This window comes from Myodes glareolus, chromosome 3 (assembly GCF_982192425.1).
Source record: "Myodes glareolus chromosome 3, mMyoGla1.1, whole genome shotgun sequence".
NCBI lineage: Eukaryota > Metazoa > Chordata > Mammalia > Rodentia > Cricetidae > Myodes > Myodes glareolus.
The window spans coordinates 61074872-61095298 of NC_142028.1; the positions used below are offsets into that span (position 1 = coordinate 61074872).

Genomic DNA, 20427 nt, shown 5'->3' on the forward strand with positions numbered 1-20427 from the left:
CTAAAGGGTTGGGAAACCGTACAGCCCTGCCTACACGTGAATTCTCACCTGACCCATCCCAGCCCTCTGCGCCAGCTCACGAGGCTCTGCCGAGGCTAACGTACCCCAGTGACTGAAGTCATCCTTGCCCTTGGAAGGACACCCAAGAACACCCTACCCTGAAAGACAATCTCAGTTGGTAATCCAGAACGCTCCTGCAATGCAGCTCTGAACAGCAGGGGGCAGTCTGGAGCCTGAAAGATGCCTGTTCAGGTGGGACCCACAGCCAGGTTTCTCCCGCTGACTGTCCCGATGACTCACCCCGCACATCCCAGCCCTTTTACCTTTAAGGAAGAGCCGGAAAGGGTGTGGGGAGAAGAGGAGGAGGCAGGGCCCAAGGCCCAGGCCCGCCCAGGCCCCTCCCAACCCTTCTCCAGGTCTTGTCACCCCAGCCAAAAGGCAGACCGAGAGCAAGAGCAGCACAGAATCCAGCATTGGTCTCACGGCAGCCAGTTCGCCCGCCTGTCTGTCCTCGGAGTCATGGAGAGAGCCAGTCTGATCCAGAAGGCCAAGTTGGCCGAGCAGGCCGAACGCTATGAGGACATGGCAGCCTTCATGAAGGGTGCCGTGGAGAAGGGTGAGGAACTCTCCTGCGAGGAGCGGAATCTGCTCTCCGTGGCCTACAAGAATGTGGTGGGCGGCCAGAGAGCGGCCTGGAGAGTCCTGTCCAGCATCGAGCAGAAGAGCAACGAGGAGGGGTCAGAGGAGAAGGGCCCCGAGGTGAAAGAGTACCGGGAGAAGGTAGAGACGGAGCTCCGAGGTGTGTGCGACACCGTGCTGGGCCTGCTGGACTCCCACCTCATCAAAGAGGCCGGAGAGGCAGAAAGCCGGGTCTTCTACCTGAAGATGAAGGGTGACTACTACCGCTATCTGGCCGAGGTGGCCACTGGCGATGACAAGAAGCGCATCATCGATTCTGCCCGCTCAGCCTACCAAGAGGCCATGGACATCAGCAAGAAGGAGATGCCGCCCACCAACCCCATACGCCTGGGCCTGGCCCTGAACTTTTCTGTCTTCCACTATGAGATAGCCAACAGCCCCGAGGAGGCCATCTCACTGGCCAAGACCACCTTCGACGAGGCCATGGCCGATCTGCACACCCTCAATGAGGACTCCTACAAGGACAGCACCCTCATTATGCAGTTGCTGAGAGACAACCTGACGCTGTGGACAGCCGACAATGCTGGGGAAGAGGGTGGAGAAGCTCCGGAGGAGCCCCAGAGCTGAAGCCGTCTGCTCCCTCCCTGCCCTGCCTTGCCTTCCAGTCCCCAGTCAGCAGAGAGGACTAATACGGAGTGGGACCCGGCCCTTCCCACCCGCCGAATGTTCTGCCACACCCTAAAAGCCTCCTTGAAAGGGGTGCAGCCAGGCTGAGGCCACCAGGGGCTGGGGATCCCACTCTTCATGCAGCTATCTGGTGGGGGTTCCTAGCCCTGCCCACCCCTGCTCTCTGCACCCCGACTTCCTTACACCACTCCTGAACCTGCCCCCAGCCCCCTCCGTGCCTCCCTCTCCTACCTGTTGCTTCTAGATCCTAGGAATCGAGGAGGCTCCCACCCCTGTGGCTGGGACCTGGACTGAGGCAAGGGCTATCTATGTGTGTGTGTGCGACTGTGTGTGTGAGAGAATGAGAAGGAACACATGTTTGCTGGGTGTGACCATGTTTCCTCTCAATAAAATTGCCCTGTGACATTCCTGTCTTCTTCAGTTTATTGACCATGGACTGGGAGTGGAACGGAAGTGAGTTAGAGAACCTGACCCTAGCACACTGAGTAGGGCCTAAAGTTCCCTCGGGTCTGCCTGGGTGACCTGGAAGGGAGAAGAGCCTTTGGGTCGGGTGACTTCAGGTGAGAGGCCGTCGCGAAGCCCCACAGCGCTCCCGTTCAGACCAGGTGAGCAGAAAGGCAGGTCAGGAGAGGAGAGGTGAGCAGTTGCTGTGGGCGGGAAAGCCGCAAAGCTCCGTTGTGGCGGGAGCCACGAAGCCACTGAAGTCTGAGCACAGTGGCCTCAGAGACGCGCTTCACGAGGGGCACCGAGCACCTCACATCTGAAAGCGGGAACCGAGCACATCTAGGGCTCAGGTCGGAGCAGAGGTGTGCACGATCGGAGGCAGGGGCATAGTGCCTCCACTAAAAACCCAGATCTAATAAGGGAAAGCTCTCCAAGGCCCAGTGATTCAAGGTGGGGCCAAAAGGAAACCCGCTGGCGAGGAGTCGGCGCGAGCTGGGTGGGAAGGGCCGCAGGAAGCCCGGCTGGACCAGTCCACGGCCCGCGCACCTTGCAGGCAGCGACTTGCACCAGCCCGCCGCAGCGATCAGAAACCTTCAGCTTACGGCCCAATCACAGGACGGGTTTTCCACAGAGTCCGCCCCCGGAACCCGATTGGCCAATGGGAGAACGAACGGCGAGTATGTCCCGCCTCCCGCCCCGCGGCCCTGCTACACCTCGCGGAAAGACGAAGCTGAGTCCCCGGGGTCCACGGAGCGCAGCGGGGCGGGGCCTTCCCGGTTTCACTCCGACAAGTTGTCACCCGCCCGACTCGGGAGCTCGTCCCCCACCCCCGGGAGCAACGGGACAGGGCGGGGTCGTGCGCAACATTTTGTCTCCTCCCTTTGAGTCATCGGCTCACCTGGCGGTGTCTGAGTCGGCTGGAAAAAGTCCAGGACGCTCTTCTCAGAGCATCATTGGCAGACCAGCCGCTGGTCGCCAGCAGGCTTAAGTTGTGACCTTTGCAGCCCGGAGAAACCATGACACCTCCCTGCGCCTCAGTTTCCCTTTTGTATCACTAAAGGTTCCCCAGTTACACAAAGTGAAAAGCGGGGGCCCTGCTTGGGTGTAAGGCTTAAGCTGCCGCGCTTGAGGCTCTTAACGTTTGGATCCTCTTTTGAAAACGGGTAGGAGTGGGAATTTAAGAAATTCATTTCTAGGCAGAGCACGGTGGGCCATACCTTTAACCCGAGCACTCTGAGGCAGGGTGGAACTTTCTGAGTTCCAGGTCAGCTTGGTCAAAATAGCAAGTTCCAGACCATCCAAGGTTACATAACAAGAACCTATCTAAAAAAACAAAACCACATAAATAAAAAATTCAAAGTCCAATTCTAGCCAGGCGGTGGTGGCGCCCGCCTTTAATCCTAGCACTTGGGAGGCAGAGACAGGTGCATCTCAGAGTTCGAGGCCAGCCTGATCTACAGAGTGAGTTCCAGGATAGCCAAGACTATGGAAACACTGTCTCGAAAGGAAATGAAACAAAACAAAACAAAACCAAAAAGTTCAAGCCTAGGCAGGGCATGGTAGCACAAGCATTTGGGAGGCAAGAGCAGGCAGATCTCTGTGAGTTTGAGGCTAACCTGGGCTACATAGGGAGTTCCAGGCCAGCAGGGCTATATAGTGAGACCCTGCCTCCAAAATAAAATAAAATAAAAAGGATGTGCCCAGAGCAGCAGATGGTACATGCTTACTAAACATTAATCCTTCCAGGAGCTGGGGTGGGGCTCAGCTTATCGGACTTCCAAGGACCTGGACTCAGGCCCCAGTGCTGCGAAAGAAAGGGAGGTGACCCTGGGAAATGTTAGCGATGAAGTCTTCCGGCCAGTGTCAGTCCTTCTCAGATTTATCCAGAATTTCTGACCCAAAACACAGTGAGCATTTGGTCCAGTCTTTATTAAAGTTGCCCTGCTGCTCTTCGGGCTTGGGGCTGGAGAGGTGACTACGTGGTTAAGAGCCCTGACTGCTCTTCCAGAGGACCCAGGTTCAACTTCCAGCACAAACATGGCAGCTCAGGAGACCGGAAACTTCTCATGGCAAAACACTAGTGCACATAAAATTTTAAAAAAAGAAAGAAAGAAAAAAGAAAGATAAAGAAAGCTGGCTTGGCAGCAAGGACTCTTTCTGGAAAAGGTAAGTGAGCTCAGCCCAGACTTAATGAGTTCTCCAGAGTCCAGGTTTGGCTACACTACACCTATGGTCTTCTTGTTAGGGGCTCCTGTTACAGCCCCTAGCTCTTCAGGGAAGCTGCAGGATGTCTTTGGAGTCTTTGGAGCTTTCTGGGTCCTCTGCTTTCTCATTTCCTGGTGATGTATGGGGTTTCAAGGTTCCCAAGCCACAAAGAGTCTGGGCGAGGGCAGGGATCTCCATTCATCTCTGGAGGTGACCCGGTTTCTTTCCACCAGACAGGTCTGGTGACTTTCTCTTAATGGGATAGGTCCTGGGAAAGGGACTCCCGTCTCTCAGCCTCTGCCTTCTGTGTGTTGACTCCAGACCATGCATGGCTGCCCTACCCTGGAAATGAGTGGACGAGAGCTGCCCTAAGGTATCCTGCTGGGTCAAGGATGTTCATCCTGAGGTGCCCTGCTCTGACCATGCTGGTCATTAGCTCCAGATCGTAGCTGTTTTAGGCTGTAACCTTCTTCCAAAGTGGTTTCAGAACTCTCTGTCTATGGCATGTTAAAAAAAATTATGGGGTGGAGAGATGGTTCAGCAGTTAAGAGCACTAGGTGAGTTTGGTTTCCAGCACCCACTTGGTGTCTGACAACTGTCTGCAGCGCTGACTCCAGGGGTCTGATGCATTTCTGACTTCTATGGACACAGGCACGGGCATGCTACACAGGCAAATACGCAGATAAAACGCCCTTATAAGCAGAAATAAATTTTAAAAAAGTTTTAAAAATGATGGCCATCTTTTCCTGGTCTAGGTGTGATATTTAAAAAGTTTCAGTCCCACTGGGTGTGGCGGCCCACACCTTTAATCCTGACACTCGGGAGGTCAGGTGAAGGAAGATCTCCCTGTGTTCAAACCCTAAAACCACGGACTGCAAAAGACTGCCCCAGACAGCCACACGGGAAAGAATGCAGAGTTCCACTGGAAACTGGTGGTTCCGCTTCCCTCTCCCACGTGGATCACGTTCTCTTAAGTCAAGAAATTATAAAGCCACCCTCAGAGCAGATTTCTCTCAGAGAGTTTCCTAACACGCAGGCTTTGTCCTGTGTGTCCTATGGTGACCCCAGCAATGTTTCTATGAGAGGACTGAGAATTAGGGAGGAAGGGGACTCTACACAGCACAGAGGGGGCTCCCTTCCAGACCCCGGATTAGGCACAAACCACACCCAAACACCTGTTTTCACAGAGAGAGCCTTTATTAAGCGGGGAAGAGAAGATAAAGCGGCTTCTGCCTGACTGGGGCAGCAAACAGCAGCTAATGGCCTTGCAGGGGCCATTCTTTTCTTCCTGGACTTTGGTAGTCAGCCTCAGGAGGAAGTGCCTAGGAATGACATCTAACAGTTTTTAGCAAGGCAGAGGGACTGGGGAGAAGGGCAAGGCCTGCCAGAGCCACAAGCTCGAGTGGGCGAGTGTCCCTTCAAGGGGTTATGGCCATTTTTTTTTCCAGCTGGGCATGGTGACAACAGCCTTTAATCCCAGCACAGGGGAGTTGGAGGCAGGAGAATCAAAAAGTTCCAAGTTGTCCTCAGCTACAGTGGAAGTTTGAGGCTAGCTTGGGCTACATGAGATCTAATCTAAGTAATAATAACAATTTGAATAGCACAGGAAAAACATGCAATCTCAAATTATCTAGAAAATATATCTACTATTTACTACGTTTTAGTTTTTTGAGATAAGATTTCACTCTGAAGCCTAGGTTGGCCTGAACTCGCTATGTAGCTCAGGCTAGACTCCAAGTCATTATTCTCCTGCTTCAGTCTCCCAAGTGCTGGGGTCACAGGTGTAAGCCATCAGAGCCTGGCTTCTTTATTTTCTTTGTTTCCTAGACTGGGTGGCCTAGGCTGCCTTGAAGTTGGTGTAGAGCAGAGGGTGTCCTTGAACTTCTCACCCTCCTGGTGTGCCTTCTAGGTCCTAGAATGAAGAGTGTACACCAGCATACACACACACACACCAGGGCTGCCCTTACATATCCCTGCACCAGCAAGAAAATCAAAGTGGCTCTGTAGACCCAAAGGTGCAGGTGACCGACATCAACAATACCTCAGAACCAACCAAGCATCTTAGGGAGCCAAGACCTTCTCAGGCTCCTGACTTTTTCCAGGAAAGCAAAATACTCTTCCCCAGGAACACACACACGTGCACATACATACTCTCATACGCACACTCAAATACACATACATATACACAGTACATATATACACATACACATACAAACACACATATCCACATGCATACAGATATACATATACGCTTACATACATTCATATACATATACTCACACAGACATATCCACACATGCGCATGCACCCACAAGCACGTGCGCACATTCACAGACACAAGAGTGTTTGACATCAAATGTCCCAGGCCTTCCCAGGAAGCCCGAATTTCGGATGTTAACACCAAGATGGCTCATCTGACCAAACCCCCTCCACTCTACCCCACCCATCCACTTCCTCTCTGCATCCTGCTCCGGAGTAGGATACAGTAATAGCCTCTGCTGTCCTGATCAACCTGGGCTCATGTCTTTATCCTCAGGGTATTGCGTAGAATCATATCTCTTTTACCCATGAAGCACCTGGGGCTCAGAACAACTGCATAACTCCAGAGCCAAGGTTAGACCACTGCTTGTGCTGGGCATGGGACAGGAGCTGACTCTCAGGCCCGTGGTCTTGGAACCACACCAGGTTCTTTTCAGGCTGTTCAGAAGCTGCCTTCAGGCAGGACCCAGGTGGCAAGGTTTCCTGTTTCCACACACTGCAGCTAAAATAGCCACACATATGTCTGTTTTGTGTGTGGGGTTTCGTGAGTTAAAAATACGTTCAAGAAACATGCATTATGTTGTACTATCCGGCTCCTGCTTTGGACTTTCTTAAAAACCAAAAAAAAAAAAAAAAAAAGGAAAAAGAAAAGGGCCTATTCCTATTCTAGTCACCATCCGTCTCCTCCACCCCAGGCCCCAACAGAAAGGAATCCTCTTCCTTCCGAGGACTCTGAGGCAGACCTGTTTCCGCTCACTCACCAAGTTCAGGTCTCCTTAACCTGCTTCCTCTCTGTTCCTGCTCTTCACCTAGTTCTGGGGCCCACACCATCCCCCACCTCTCCTCTCTGTAGGGTGGGGAGGGCAGGTTTCTGCAAGGTAGGTCTCCCTCTCAGGAGCCCCCCCCCCTTGCTCCACCTCCCTCCTGAGTCAGGAGCCAGGAATGTGTGTGGGGGCAGCAGACAGGAATGCCACCCTGAGGGTGTCAGGGCCTGATTCATCTCTCCTTCCACCCAGTCTTCTCCTTACAGGGCTGGGAAACTGAAGTCTGTCTGGAGATAAGGGAACCACCCTGGGCTCTCAGCAGCCTGGAGTTAGATCCATGAGTAGGGCAGGCCTTCAGCACAGCACACTCCAGGGCAGGTTGCTGAAAACAGGGAGAGAAGCTGATCTAAAAAGAAAAAAAAAAAATCTCAATATCTGACCAGAGAGACTTTCAGATCAACACAATGACTTCTGGAATGACTTCTGAATGGGGGAGGGGATTACATTTCAATCTCTTTGCTGCCTCTGTGACCCACAAAGCAGTGTGGGCCTGAAAGACTGAAATATTGGAAGATGGGAAGATGGCTTCATCAGGAGGCCCTGAATTCACATCCCAGCAGCCACATAAAGAGCTCGTGCAGAATTTCCGTCATCCTGGGGCTGCAGGCAAGAAAAAGGGGTCCTTGGAGCTTGCTGGCCAGCCAGTCTGCAGAATCAGTGAGCTCCATGTCAGTGGAAGACACCATTCTGAGGGCTGGCAAGATGGTTCAGTAAGTAAAGGCACCTGAGCCGGGCAGTGGTGGCACACGTCTTTATTCCAGCAGGCGGATCTCTGAGTTCGAGGCCAGCCTGGTCTACAAGAGCTAGTGACAGGACAGGCTCCAAAGCTACAGAGAAACCCTGTCTAAAAAAAACAAAAAACAATATCAAAAAAAGTAAAGGCACCTGCAGCCAAGCCTGAGACCACGAATTCGATCCTTGTGACTCAAAGAACTGACTTCTGTACATTGTCTGCTAACCTCCACCTTTGTGGCTACACACACACACACACACACACACACACACACACACACAAATAAATGAAATAAAAATGTTAGCAATAGCTCCAGGTTAAGAGTGCTTGCTGCTCTTGCAGAGGACCTGAGTTCAATTCCAAGCACAATTACCTGTAACTCACATTCCAAGGGATCTGAAGCTCTCTTCTGGCCTCTCTGGCACATTCATACACTTGTGTATATACAAGTATATTTTGTATATTACAAGGCACACACACATAATAAATAAATCTTTTTTCATCTTCTTAAGACAGGATCTCACTGTGTAGCCCTGGTTGATCTAGAACTCGTTATGTAGACTAGGCTGTCCTAGAACCAGAAATCTGCTGGCCTCTGCCTCCCAAACACGGAGATTAAAGTGCCACCAATGTCCCTCCTACTTTCTATTTAAATTTAAAAAAATAACATTTATTAATTTGTGTGTATATATGTGTGAACCCTATGTGGAGGTCAGAGGACAACTTGTCTAAATCAGTCAACTTAGAGGAATCAATTTTCTCCTTTTACCATGTGGGTCCTGGGGATCAAACTCAGGTCCTGAGGCTGGGTAGCAGGCACCTTTACCTACTAAGAACCTCACTGGACCTTCATTTCTTTTTTCACTTTCAACTTTTTTCTTTGTTTGTTTGGTGTGGTTTTTTTTCTTTGTGGCTTTGGAGCCTGTTCTGGAACTAGCACTTGTAGACCAGGCTGGCCTTGAACTCACAGAGATTCACCTGCCTCTGCTTCCGAGTGCTGGAATTAACCAATATGTGCTCTTAACTGCTGCGCCATCTCTATAGCCTTCAATTATTTTGAGGCACTGTCTCCAATAGCCCAGGCCTCTTGAACTTGAATGTAGCTGAAGTTGACCTTGCTAAAATTACAGACCTCACGCCTACTAACCCTCATTCTGTTTTATTTGTTTTGCTTTTTCAAGACAGGGTTTCTTTGCGTAACAGCTCTGGTTGTCATAGAACTTGCTTTGTAGACCAGGCTGGTCTCGAACTCACAGAGATCTGCCAGCCTCTGCCTCCCAAATGCTGGGATTGAAGGTGTTCACCCCCCCAGTGTAACCCCTCGTTAGTCTGGAGTTGTAGGCAGCTCCCTGGCTGGAAGAAACACAAAGACTGAAAACAAGATACAGCACCCCAACTCCGGCAGGAGTGATGCCGAGGAGCGATGCCTTACTCTGGGGTACTTCTATGCAGGGCAGAAAATTGTGGTGGACACCCCAGGTGTAAAAGAGGAGAAAAAGAGGTCCAAACTGGGTCCTTGATGCTGGGGTGGGCTGAAGTCACCCCCTGCTCCCCATGGGAAAGGGTGGAAACTCTGACCAGTCTACCAATCCCTTTCTCCTTTGCATGGGCCCCTGTGGATAAGGCTAGGTGAGCACTTGGCTAACGAAGGCAGCCTGGGCAGGGCTCAGGGCCTCTGTCACCAACCCAGGAGTCCTTCTGAGACCTCCCCTGCCACGATACCTTCCAGCCCCTGAGGGTCTCCCATTCAAAGCTGAGGGACACTAACAGTGCTCAGCAGGGGTGGCCAGGGAAGGCGACGCTACCTGTGAGCTGTCAAGTGGCATTTCTGGAAAGAACTGTGGTGGCATGACTTTAGAACCTGAAGTAAGAATGTCAGCCGCTTAAAAAACAAGAAAACAAATGTGTGTGTGTACGTGTACATATGTGTGGGCACATTTCTGTTATGGCGTGCATGGGAGAGTGAGGGACAACTGAATTTAGATATATATGCGCCATCACACCTGTCTTAAAGTCTTTTTAGAAATACATTAATTTTGTATGTATATGCGCATGTGTGTTTAGGTCAGATGAAAATTTGCCCGAGTCAGTCAGCCACAAGAATCAATTTTCTCCTTCTATCTGTAGGTTGTGGGGCTTTAACTCGGGTCATCAGGTATCTTTTACCTACTGAGTTCATCTCACTGGCTTTTACCCCCCCGCCCCAGTTTGTTTGTTTTCTTCTACTTTTTAAAAATTTGTATGTTGGCTGGCAGTGGTGGCACACATTTTTAATCCCAGGACTTGGGAAGCAGAGGCAGGTGGATCTCTGTGAGTTTGAGACCAGCCTGGTTCACATAACGAGTTCCAAGACAGACAGGACTCTTACACAAAGAAACTGTCTCAAAAACAAAAACAAAAACAAAACTAGCAACTCGCTTTTGCTAGTTTGTATGTGTATCGGAGACAGATTTCATGTAGTCCAGGCTAGTCTTGAACTTGCTAAGTACCAAAAGCTGACCATCATCTGATCCTCCCACATCCAACTGCTGGGACTACAGATGTGCACCGTGCAGCGTGGATGAGAACTACTTCAATTCATTGAAGAAGAAAAAAAATATGCTTGCTGTCACACCAAAGCCTCAAAACAAGTTACAGCTGGCTCCCCACCCCCTCTGGGAGGGCAGCAAAGCTGCAATGATGCCTTCAGCCCCTGCATGTGGTTTGTCCTGGTGTCTTAGGGTCTGTGATGGGCAAGCATCAAAACCCATGACACGGCTTCTGGCGCTCCCACCCAGACAAGGCATCTGCCCAGCAGCCTGGGCGTCAGGATTCCTGGGCTCCAGGCCCCACGAATGACTCATAACTCACCCCAGACTGTGCCTCCTGGTCTCAGTTTCCCTGGATTGCTGTTGGTACCACCTACTATGCGGGGTATTAATAGGGGTGAGGCGCTTTGAACTCCTCAGATGAAAGAGGCTGGGGAAACAGCACCCGGTTATTAGCCCTCCACATCCTGGCGTGGGAGCTGAGGCTGGTCGCCCCTCTTCTGTTCTCGGCTATGGCTGCCCAGACTGGGAAGCAAAGATGAGCAGCTACCTGTCTCCCTGTCCCTTCCCAATCACTCTGCTAAACTGCATTCTCCTGTTGCATGAAGCCATCAATTCAATCAGTACCCATTAGCCATGTACAGATGTCTCAATTTTCCCTCTTGCTGACTACAGACCCCACGGGTGATGGCTGTAACTTTTTACATATACCAAAGTGGGGGCACTCCAGAGTCAGCACAGTAAGCTATGACAGAGCCAGGTCGGTGACATTTCTACCTTGTTTCTGGGTTGCTATAAGAGGCACATGAGGACCCTATGTGTGCATGTTCTTTGCAAAATGCCAAGCCCTGCATACACGTAGCCGGAATGGGTCAACAGATAAAACCTTCTGGCACAAGCGTCCCTTGGCCGTCAGGCTCTCACCGATGATGTTAAGGGCAAAACTAAGTCTATGGTGCCACCTACTGGCTGAAAATGCGAACTGCAGGCCCCAGCTGCACAGGTGTCTCCAAACAACTGTCCAAGTAAATAATAAATATTTTCTTTAAACTCAGTTTGCACAAATCTCCTTCTTTAGACACAGGGTTTCATATATCCCAAATTTCCTGAAACTCACTATATAGCTAAGGCTTCAACTCCTGATTCTACTGACTCTACATCTCGAGTGTTGGGATTAGAGTCACGTACAACCACATGAAATTAAAAAACTTTGGCTTTTTGTTTGTTTTTTATCTTTACTTTATCTGCATTGCTGTTTTGTCTGGATGTGTCTGTGTGAGGATCTGATCTTCTGGAGTTACAGAAAGTTGTGAGCTGCCATGTGGGTGCTGGGAATCGAACCCTGGTCCTCTGGAAGAACAGCCAGTGCTAAGCTCCAGCCCCCAACTTTTATCATTTTTTTGGGGGGGGGTGTCCTGTTTTTTGTTTTGTTTTTTTCAAGACAGGGTTTCTCTGTGTAGCCCTGGCTGTCCTGGAACTCGCTTTGGCCTTGAACTCAAGAGTTTCATCTGCCTCTGCCTCCCGAATGTTGGGATTGCTCCTCTATCTCCTGTCTAATCTTTCAAATATTAGCCCAAACAGAACAAACTATATAATTTATAGGATAAATTAAGTCAGGTCTGGCTAGGAACAGTCACCTGCGCATGCCTGACCTTAAGGCTCAGTTAACACTGAAGAATTGCCAAATCATAGGACAAGGGCTGAGCGCCATCGCCTGAGCTGAGCTGTGTGAAACCGTGACCTGCATGAAGGAACAAGCGGGGCCGCCACGATGGCTCAGCAGGTAAAGGAACCTGTCACCAAGTTCCATAACCTGAGGTCAGCTCCCAGAATTCAGGAGAGAAGCAGCTCACATGACCTGTCCCCTGACCTCCACAGGTGTGCCTGCCCATCACACAGACATGTACACAAACACGAAATAAATGCAATGAAAACAAAACAAAGAAAGACACAGGGTTATTTGCAGGGACAGAGACAATCTTTGTTTTGCCCCAAACCCCTAGTTCCAGAGACTTGAAGAAAAGTTTGAAGCCCACAAAAAGTAGGGAATAATCTCATATCCCAACACACCCCACGGCAGCCCCAACAGAGCCAGTCCCCAACTTTCAGGCAGCATTTCGTGCGGGCAAGGCTCCAAGCGTGGGGCACCACTGAAGGTGCAATGTCTGGCTTTTTATCCGGAAGTCCTTTGCAGGACGGATATTCCTCCCAGTCTCCGCTAGGCTGGACACGGCTTTGGGTGGAGATCCTGCGGTCATCCAGGCCCAGCTGCTAGAGCTGCATTGCTTCCTGCTCTGCCGTCTTGTCCGAGGATGCTAAGTACTTCTCCTGGATGCCCAGAGTGCTGAAGGAAGGCAGGTCAAGGCTTGGGTCGCAGGCAGGGATGGGGGACTGGCCTCAGTGGGATCTGACCTTGGCAGGATCTGATGACTGCCACCCAAACACTGTCCTGGTTCCCAGAGCTGGATGTGAGGCCTTCAAACATCCCTTCCCTGGGGTTCCCGTTTCTTCCCCACACTGCCGATACCAAAGGACCAGAGAGCACCAGCATCCAGCTTTGTACGGCATATGCTTGAGACAGAGCAGGGTGCTCAAATCCTGCCTCTGCCACTTCCTTTCCCTCTTGTCAAGAGTCATATGAGAGCCATGACTATGAACGCCTCCTCACCTGGCAGAGCTGCCGCAGTGACCACTGTTACCTCCTCCTCACCTGGCAGAGCTGCCGCAGTGACCACTGCTATCCCCTCCTCACCTGGCAGAGCTGCCGCAGTGACCACTGTTACCCTCTCCTCACCTGGCAGAGCTGCCGCAGTGACCACTGTTACCCCCTCCTCACCTGGCAGAGCTGCCGCAGTGACCACTGTTACCCCCTCCTCACCTGGCAGAGCTGCCGCAGTGACCACTGTCACTTTCTTTTTCCTACCAAGCCACAAGGGTCTCCTCCCTCCCTCTGGGACACAGGTCAGTTCACAAAAGGAAAAGAGCAGACATTGCTAACACTGGCTGCCCATGCACCATTGCCTTGGTCCTCTCAGCCCAGGGCAGTGCATGCTCTACACCACCTTTCTAGCCACCTGTCCCCATGGCCTGACATAGATCACTAGCTAGGATCATGCGCTTCCACCCTCAAGACTCTGGAATTTCTGTCTCCAGCATCCTGGGCAGAAGCTCCGTCTTCGAGACCACTGACCTAGAGAACTAGGGTTTTCCTGCCCTGCCTCTTGCACAGCTTCTGACCCAGGAACACACACGCCCAGCTGGGTCAAAGCCAAAACGCCCAGCTGCCTTTGCACCATTCTGGCTATCCAGCAGTGCCCTCAAACCTTTTTTTTTCCCCCTTCTTCTTTTTTTTTTTGTTTTTGTTTTTGTTTTTGGAGACAGGGTTTCTCTGTAGCTTTGGAGCCTGTCCTGGAACTAGCTCTTGTAGACCAGGCTGGACTCGAACTCACAGAGATCCGCCTGCCTCTGCCTCCCGAGTGCTGGGATTAAAGGCGTGTGCCACCTCCTCCCGGCTCAGCTCATTCCTTGTAGACAAACCTGTCCCCTTTCCCCATGACCACTCTGTCGCTGGCTGTCCTAATCTACCACTTCCGTATTTTCCAACTCACATCTCTTTTTCTATTTTTTTCTTTTGTTATATTTTCTGAGATAGAAGCTTACTTTGTAGCCCAGGCTGGCCTCAAGCGCCTGACGATCTTCCTGCCTCGGTTAGGCAGGCACTGGCTCACAGCCATGAGACTCCACGTGCTCTGTCTTGCGAGACTCTAAGAACCCCGCTGCCCCAAATGACAGCCACTCAGTGCATTTTCCACATGTACAGGACTCTCCTAAAATGTTCCTCAGCTCTCAGAGAACTAGAGGAAGATCAGGAGTTCAAGATCAGCCTGCACTACACGGGGTTATAGGCCAGCTAGGGGTGAAGAAACCCTGTGTCAACCTAAATAAACCCTTACCTTTGAGCTGATGACTATACGTACTTCCCCCCACTCTGATGCTGGGCATCAACCCAAGGCCTCATGGTAGTAGGCTAGCATTGTATTCTTGGCTACACCCCAGCTTCCATCACAGACCCATCTCCTTCCCCATACCCTGCGCCTCTTCTCCATTTTCATGTACACCAAGCAAATCGAACCCCTCACACTCCTCCCAACGCCACTTTATCTCTAGGCTTCTGTGTCTGCCACTCTTCTGGTGTCCCTTCCCGTGTTCCCTAAGGATACGAGGAGAAATGAAAGTCGGCTCCCATCGCAGCGGACATCATGGCCTCCAGGCTTCGCTGCTCTTGAACCCCAAAACAGTAGCCATTGGCTTTATCCACAGACTGTAGGACCCGCTGGATGCTGTCCTTGTCCTGAGCAGAGAAGAGAGGTAACACAAGGAGTAAACCAAGTGTGGAGGGCTGAGGCCACGCCTACTGCTCTCCTCTAGCTCCTCCCACGACAATTTCACCGGCACTGTCCTTGGCCTAGAGGAGTCCATTTCCCAGGAGGCTGGCTGGCCAGATAACTGTCCAGATTAGAAGAGACCAGCTCCTCCATGCCGTCACTGCCTAGGGTTTTCTCCTAGGGCAGAGCAGTGACAGGGACAGCACTCCCGTCAGGGAGGACCAAGCAAACACCTCTGTTATTTGGCTCATAAGGATCTCCTCATCCCTATACACTATATGTGTATATTCATCTATATGTGAGAACAGTCCATATATCTCAATGAAGGATGCAGATCAGAATAAGGCATGTGCAGCTCTCGGCACAGTGCTAGCAGGGACAGCTGCAGCAAGCGGTGGCTGGCACACCCACGCTCTCCTCATGCAGGAGACAAGCTAGCTCAAGTCTCCCACCGCAGAAAGAAACCTAAGACCACCGTGTCTCCTGAGTTAGCTCTATCACAAGCAAGATGAGAGGCATAGAGATTGGGGGCGGGGGGAGGCACTCAGCAAACACACAACCTAGACGCACAGTGAAATGGACCCAAAAATCTGTCCCCTGGGTCCTGGCTAACTTTTTGCTGTGACTCTGGACTCACGCACGTTCATTTACACTTAGGGGGCATGTGCAAAGGGGCCCTGCGGAGTCAGCACCACAGGACTATAAAGTCGGGGTTCTGCTTTTTACTGGGATCACATGCCCATTGCTCCTGGTTCTGAAAGTCAGCCAAGGACAGACCCAGGACGCAGACTGTTACTGGAGCCATCCAATCTTTTTATGTCCTTGGCCCCTCAGAGCTGCAGCCACAGGGAAGAGATCTCTTCCTATCCAATACCTGGATGTTCAGAGGGATAAAGGAGACCAGGCTGTAGTCTTCGATGAGCTGTACCAGCTTCTCATTGAGCTGACGGTAGTGACTGAAGAACGGGTCAGATGCCAGGTGCTCAAGCAGGTAGGAGAGGTCCAGGACTTCCGTGTAGTAGTCCAGGTTGAAGGCTGAGGAGAGAGGCCAGAGTCAGAAGCTGCTAATGCGCTGATGCGGGCTAAAGACCTCAGGAGCTGAGCCGCAGCCCAGCGACAACGTGTTTAGCATTTGGAAGGGCTTGGGTTCTACTTCTGGCACCCAAAGGGGGATAAAAAACTGTAACCAGGGGTGGGAACTTAGCTCAGTGCTAGAGCACTTGCCTAGCAGGCACAAGACCCTGGGTTTGGTCCTCAGCTCTGGGAGAAACCAAACCACAACCAATGGACTGGCCTGGTACACAGGAAGTGATGGATTCTGACTGAGCACTGTGCAGCACAGGAGACAAGAGACCCGTTGCGCGGGGCTTTATCTTGTTTGTCATTGCCTTTTTCTGAGACAGGGTCTCACCCCTCAGCTCTGGCTGGCCTGTCACTATGTAGCTGTTCAGGTGGTTTTCCCAGCAATTCCCCTGCCTCAGACCCCTGCATGCTGAGATGACAGGCATGAGTGTCACACTGGCTCCATTACCTACACACACTAAAATACTTGCTGGGGCAGTGAAAATGATGGTAGTGAGGAGGAAAATATTTGCCAGGCGGTGATGGCACGCGCCTTTTTTTTTTAAAAAAATATTTTTATTTATTTATTTATTATGTGTACAATATTCTGTCTACATGTGTGCCTGCAGGCCAGAAGAGAGCACCAGACCTCATTACAGATGGTTGTGAGTCACCATGTGGTTGCTGGGAATTGAACTCAGGACCTTTGGAAGAGCAGGCAATGCTCTTAACCTCTGAGCCATCTCTCCAGCCCTTGACACGCGCCTTTAACTCTAGCACTTGGGAGGCAGAGACAGGATCTTGGTAAGTTTGAGGCCAGCCTGGTATACAAAGTGAATTCCAGGACAGCCAGGACTGTTACATGGAAAAACAATGTCTCTCTCTCTTTTTTAAAATTATTTATTTATTATGAATACAGTGTTCTGTCTGCATGTATGCCTGCCTGCCAGAAGAGGGCACCAGATGTGCCACCATGTGTTTCCTGGGAATTGAACTTAGGACCTCTGGAAGAGCAGCCACTGCTCTTAACCTCTGAGCCATCTCTCCAGCCTGAAAAACCCTGCCTTAAAAAAGGATGGAAGGAAGGAAGGAAGGAAGGAAGGAAGGAAGGAAGGAAGGAAGGAAGGAAGGAAGGAAGGAAGAGAAAGAAAGAGAAATATTCTCTTGGCCTGGTAGCACACGCTGGTAAGTAATCCCAGATACAAGGACAGCTAAGGCAAAAGGGTTGGAAGTTTAAGGATAGCCTAGACTGTAAATTTAAGGTCAGCCTGGGTAATTTAGGGAAACTCTAAACAAAATAAAAGAAGCCTGTGAGATTGCTCAGTGAAGACGGACACTTGGAGCCAATCCTGACAACCTGAGTCATCTCTGGGAGCCACACAGTAGAAGTAGATAACTGATTCACACAATTTGTCCTGACCTCCACACAAACATGTACCCCACATAAATGAAAAAAATTTAATTTAAAGGGGGGCAGCTTGAGAAGTTAAGAGTATTTGCTACTCTTCCAAAGGACCTGAGTTGGTTCCCAATATCCACATGGGAGGCTCATAACTGCAGCTTCATCTCCAGGCGATCACATGACCTCTTCTGGCCTCCCTGGGGACCCACATATGTATGGCATACAGTCACACAATACACACAGATTTTTAAGACTGGGTTTCACTATGCAGCTCTGGCTCTCCTGGAACTATGTAGATCAGGCTGGCCTCGATTTCACAGAAATCAACCTGTCTCTGCCTTCTAAGTGTTGGGATTACAGGCGTGCGTCAGTATACCCATTTAAAAATAAATCTTTTATTTATTTATTATGTATACAATATTCTGTCTGTGTATGTCTGCAGGCCAGAAGAGGGCACCAGACCTCATTACAGATGGTTGTGAGCCACCATATGGTTGCCGGGAATTGAACTCAGGACTTTTGGAAGAACAGGCAATGCTCTTAACCACTGAGCCATCTCTCCAGCCCCCTAAAATAAATCTTTTTTTAAAAAATATTTATTTATTTATTTATTTATTATGTATACAACATTCTTTCTGTGTGTATGTCTGCAGGCCAGAAGAGGGCACCAGACCTTATTGCAGATGGTTGTGAGCCATCATGTGGTTGCTGGGAATTGAACTCAGGACCTTTGGAAGAGCAATCAGTGCTCTTAACCGCTGAGCCATCTCTCCAGCCCCCCTAAAATAAATCTTAAGGAGAAAAAAAGTACCAGTGGTTTCTGAATGGCAGACTGTTTATCTAGCAGGTGTGAAGCTCCAGGTTCAATCTCAGTAACATTAAAAAACAAATCTCTTGATTCCTTCCTTCCCTTTCTACAGATGGTCTCATGTAGCCCAGGCTGGCCTTGAACCCGGTCCTCCTGTCTTCATCTCCCAAGTACTGGGATTACAGACACATATCATCATACCGAACAGTCACTTGGGCTCCTTGGAAAGTCGCTCCCAAATATGAGTGGATTCTGGGCTGACCTCCCTCCATGTCCTGACTAGGCAAGGTCCCTTCTACATCACTCCCAGCCCCCTCCCTGCTCACATACTAGACATTTCAGCTTTCCTCTCGGCTCCTTTATGGTTTCAGATTTTTGAGGAGCAGATGCCATTAGCACAGCAGAAAAAAAAGGCTGGTCATTGAGCCACTACCCATTGAGCCCTATGCATTCTTGCCATGTGAGGATGATGCAGGTGACCGTCCACAAGCCAGACCCTGGGTCTACCCATGCCTCCAACTCAAGGCCTTCTACCCTCTAGAACATCTGTTGTTTGAGCCACCCGGTGGATGGTGGTTTCACTATGGCAGTTCACGATAGGCCAACACCTCTGCCCCTAGTGGACAGGCTAGACCAGTCCTCCAGTAGGCCACTTCTCACCAGCCAAGCATCAGGGTGCCAGGGCTCAGGGCAGTGAGCAGCTAGCCACTCCTTCAGTTAGCCACTGTCCTACCACCTTGTTTTAATCGCTCTGTAGCGCTCATCTGTCATCTCTCGTCTACTCCAGTATCTGGCACACTGATGCGCCATGTTAGGAAGACATGTGGAGCAGCTTCCCTCCTGCTCCAGGCAGGGGCTCTTACCCAGTTTCCCATAATGCTCGATAAGGTCCATCTTGGAGAGGAGGTTGACATGGGGCAGCTCCACATGCAGCATGGTGGCCAGGGACGTGCACAGCACGGAGATGAACTTGCCTGGGTCTGTGCAGTAGTGAGAATCCACAAGATGGACAGCTGTCAGCTGTGAGCAGAAGACAGAGGATGAGAGGGAAAGCCGGACCGCAGTGGGAGGGGCTTCGGGGCCACGCCTCCCGGGTGAGATGAGCAGCTTAAGGATCCAGCCTAAGCCTTCCTCAGCTGTGTCCCGCTTCTATTTCCTTGCATGTCCTTGCATGTGTGCGCTTGCAACAGGGGTTTACAGCCTGGAGCTCATGATCTTTCTGCCTCCACAAGCCAAGTGCTGGAACTACAGGCATGTGCCACTTTCCCGGGCTCTTGTATTTAATTCTAACAACCAGCATCATGTCTTCCGCCCAGAAAATATGCGGGTTTTATTACAAAGTACCTTTGTTTCCTTCCTACTATGCTGGGGACCAAACCCAGGGCCTGCAGCTTCTATTTGTTAGGCAAAATCTCTACCATTGAGCTAAATCTCCAGTCCCTCTTATGAGGTTTCTTGCATAGCGCCCTGCAGTGGGAGACAGGTTCAAATTACACTGCATCTGTCTCTCTACTCTTTCAATACACTTTTGCACACCAACAATTGCTGTGGCCACTTTCTATATTGATCACTTCCACTTAAAATCCCCAATTAGGAATTAACACATTTATTCATGAGATACAAAACTGAGCCGAGAGGACTTTCCCAGATGACAGAGTTGGTGGCAGTGTTAAAATTCGAACTCAGAGGCATTAGTTCTGCTCCACACTCAACTAGGCCAGTATCTCGTAGTGTGGACTTGGGGGCGTGGCATCTGCCTGCCTCCCTGTCTCAGGGACTCCCTCTGCGTAAAGGGCTTGCCCGACCGAGACGCACCCTGAGGTCCCATTGTGCCATCTGGGAGAAGATATTACGCAGGGCGGCATGGTGCGTGCAGAGCTCCACCTGGCCGGGGCAGTCGAAGAGAAAGTAGTGGCCTCGGAGGGGCTCGAGCTTGGCGCGCAGCCAGTCCAGGTTGGCTTCCAGGTACTCCATGCAGTAGAGCAGACCACCGTTGGGGCCCAAGCGCAGCGCGTCCATCACGTCGCCCAGCCCCACCAGCTCGCCCACGTCTACGGCACATTCATAGGGCAGCCCTTCGTTAGCTGGGTCCAGGTTCACCACCGCCACGCGCCGGCCGAGCGCGCGCAGGAACTCACTCATGCCCAGGCAATACGTAGTCTTCCCCGAGCCCGGGGGCCCGATCACCGCCTGCCCGAAGGCTGTGGCCGGGGCGGCCCCCGCCATGGCTGGAGCAGGCCAGCCCACAGGCGCCTCCCGAACTAAAACAAGGAGACCCACGCAGAAAACAAGCAAACTACCCGGCAAGGAACGGAAAAACTCCGACTTCCGGACTCCGCCGGAAATGGTTGAGAGGAAGTCCCGCCCACACGCCAACGACGTTGGCCGACAATGGAGCTGTAGTTACACAGCCACCTTCCTCCCGCTGCGGTGTCAGTCTCAGGGTTTCCC

The 20427-nt window shown here is 51.1% G+C and overlaps 2 protein-coding genes across 2 annotated transcripts; one reads left to right on the plus strand and one right to left on the minus strand.

Moving 5' to 3' along the window:
- The first annotated feature begins 424 nt into the window (after positions 1 to 424).
- On the plus strand, positions 425 to 1731 carry Sfn (stratifin). Its single transcript, XM_048434618.3, has one exon. It carries the CDS (start codon positions 520 to 522, stop codon positions 1264 to 1266), a length of 747 nt encoding a protein of 248 aa, XP_048290575.2. The 5' UTR covers positions 425 to 519; the 3' UTR covers positions 1267 to 1731.
- A 10544-nt stretch (positions 1732 to 12275) lies between these two features.
- On the minus strand, positions 12276 to 20350 carry Gpn2 (GPN-loop GTPase 2). Its single transcript, XM_048434087.3, has 5 exons — positions 19792 to 20350; positions 18840 to 18996; positions 15579 to 15739; positions 14540 to 14670; positions 12276 to 12663 (listed from the first exon to the last, which is right to left on the minus strand). The coding sequence occupies exons 1-5, from the start codon at positions 20200 to 20202 to the stop codon at positions 12591 to 12593; spliced, it is 933 nt and encodes a 310-aa protein (XP_048290044.1). The 5' UTR covers positions 20203 to 20350; the 3' UTR covers positions 12276 to 12590.
- Positions 20351 to 20427: the final 77 nt, after the last annotated feature.

Bases quoted from the DNA above. Each gene is read 5' to 3' on its own strand.
- Gpn2 (XM_048434087.3), bottom strand. From the start codon at position 20,202: ATGGCGGGGGCCGCCCCGGCCACAGCCTTCGGGCAGGCGGTGATCGGG. The intron at 18,997-19,791 runs GTGCGTCTCGGT...TTCTGCTCACAG, and splicing joins TGGCACAATGGGACCTCAGG to CTGACAGCTGTCCATCTTGT. The intron at 15,740-18,839 runs GTAAGAGCCCCT...CTCTCTCCTCAG, and splicing joins CGAGCATTATGGGAAACTGG to CCTTCAACCTGGACTACTAC.
- Sfn (XM_048434618.3), top strand. From the start codon at position 520: ATGGAGAGAGCCAGTCTGATCCAGAAGGCCAAGTTGGCCGAGCAGGCC.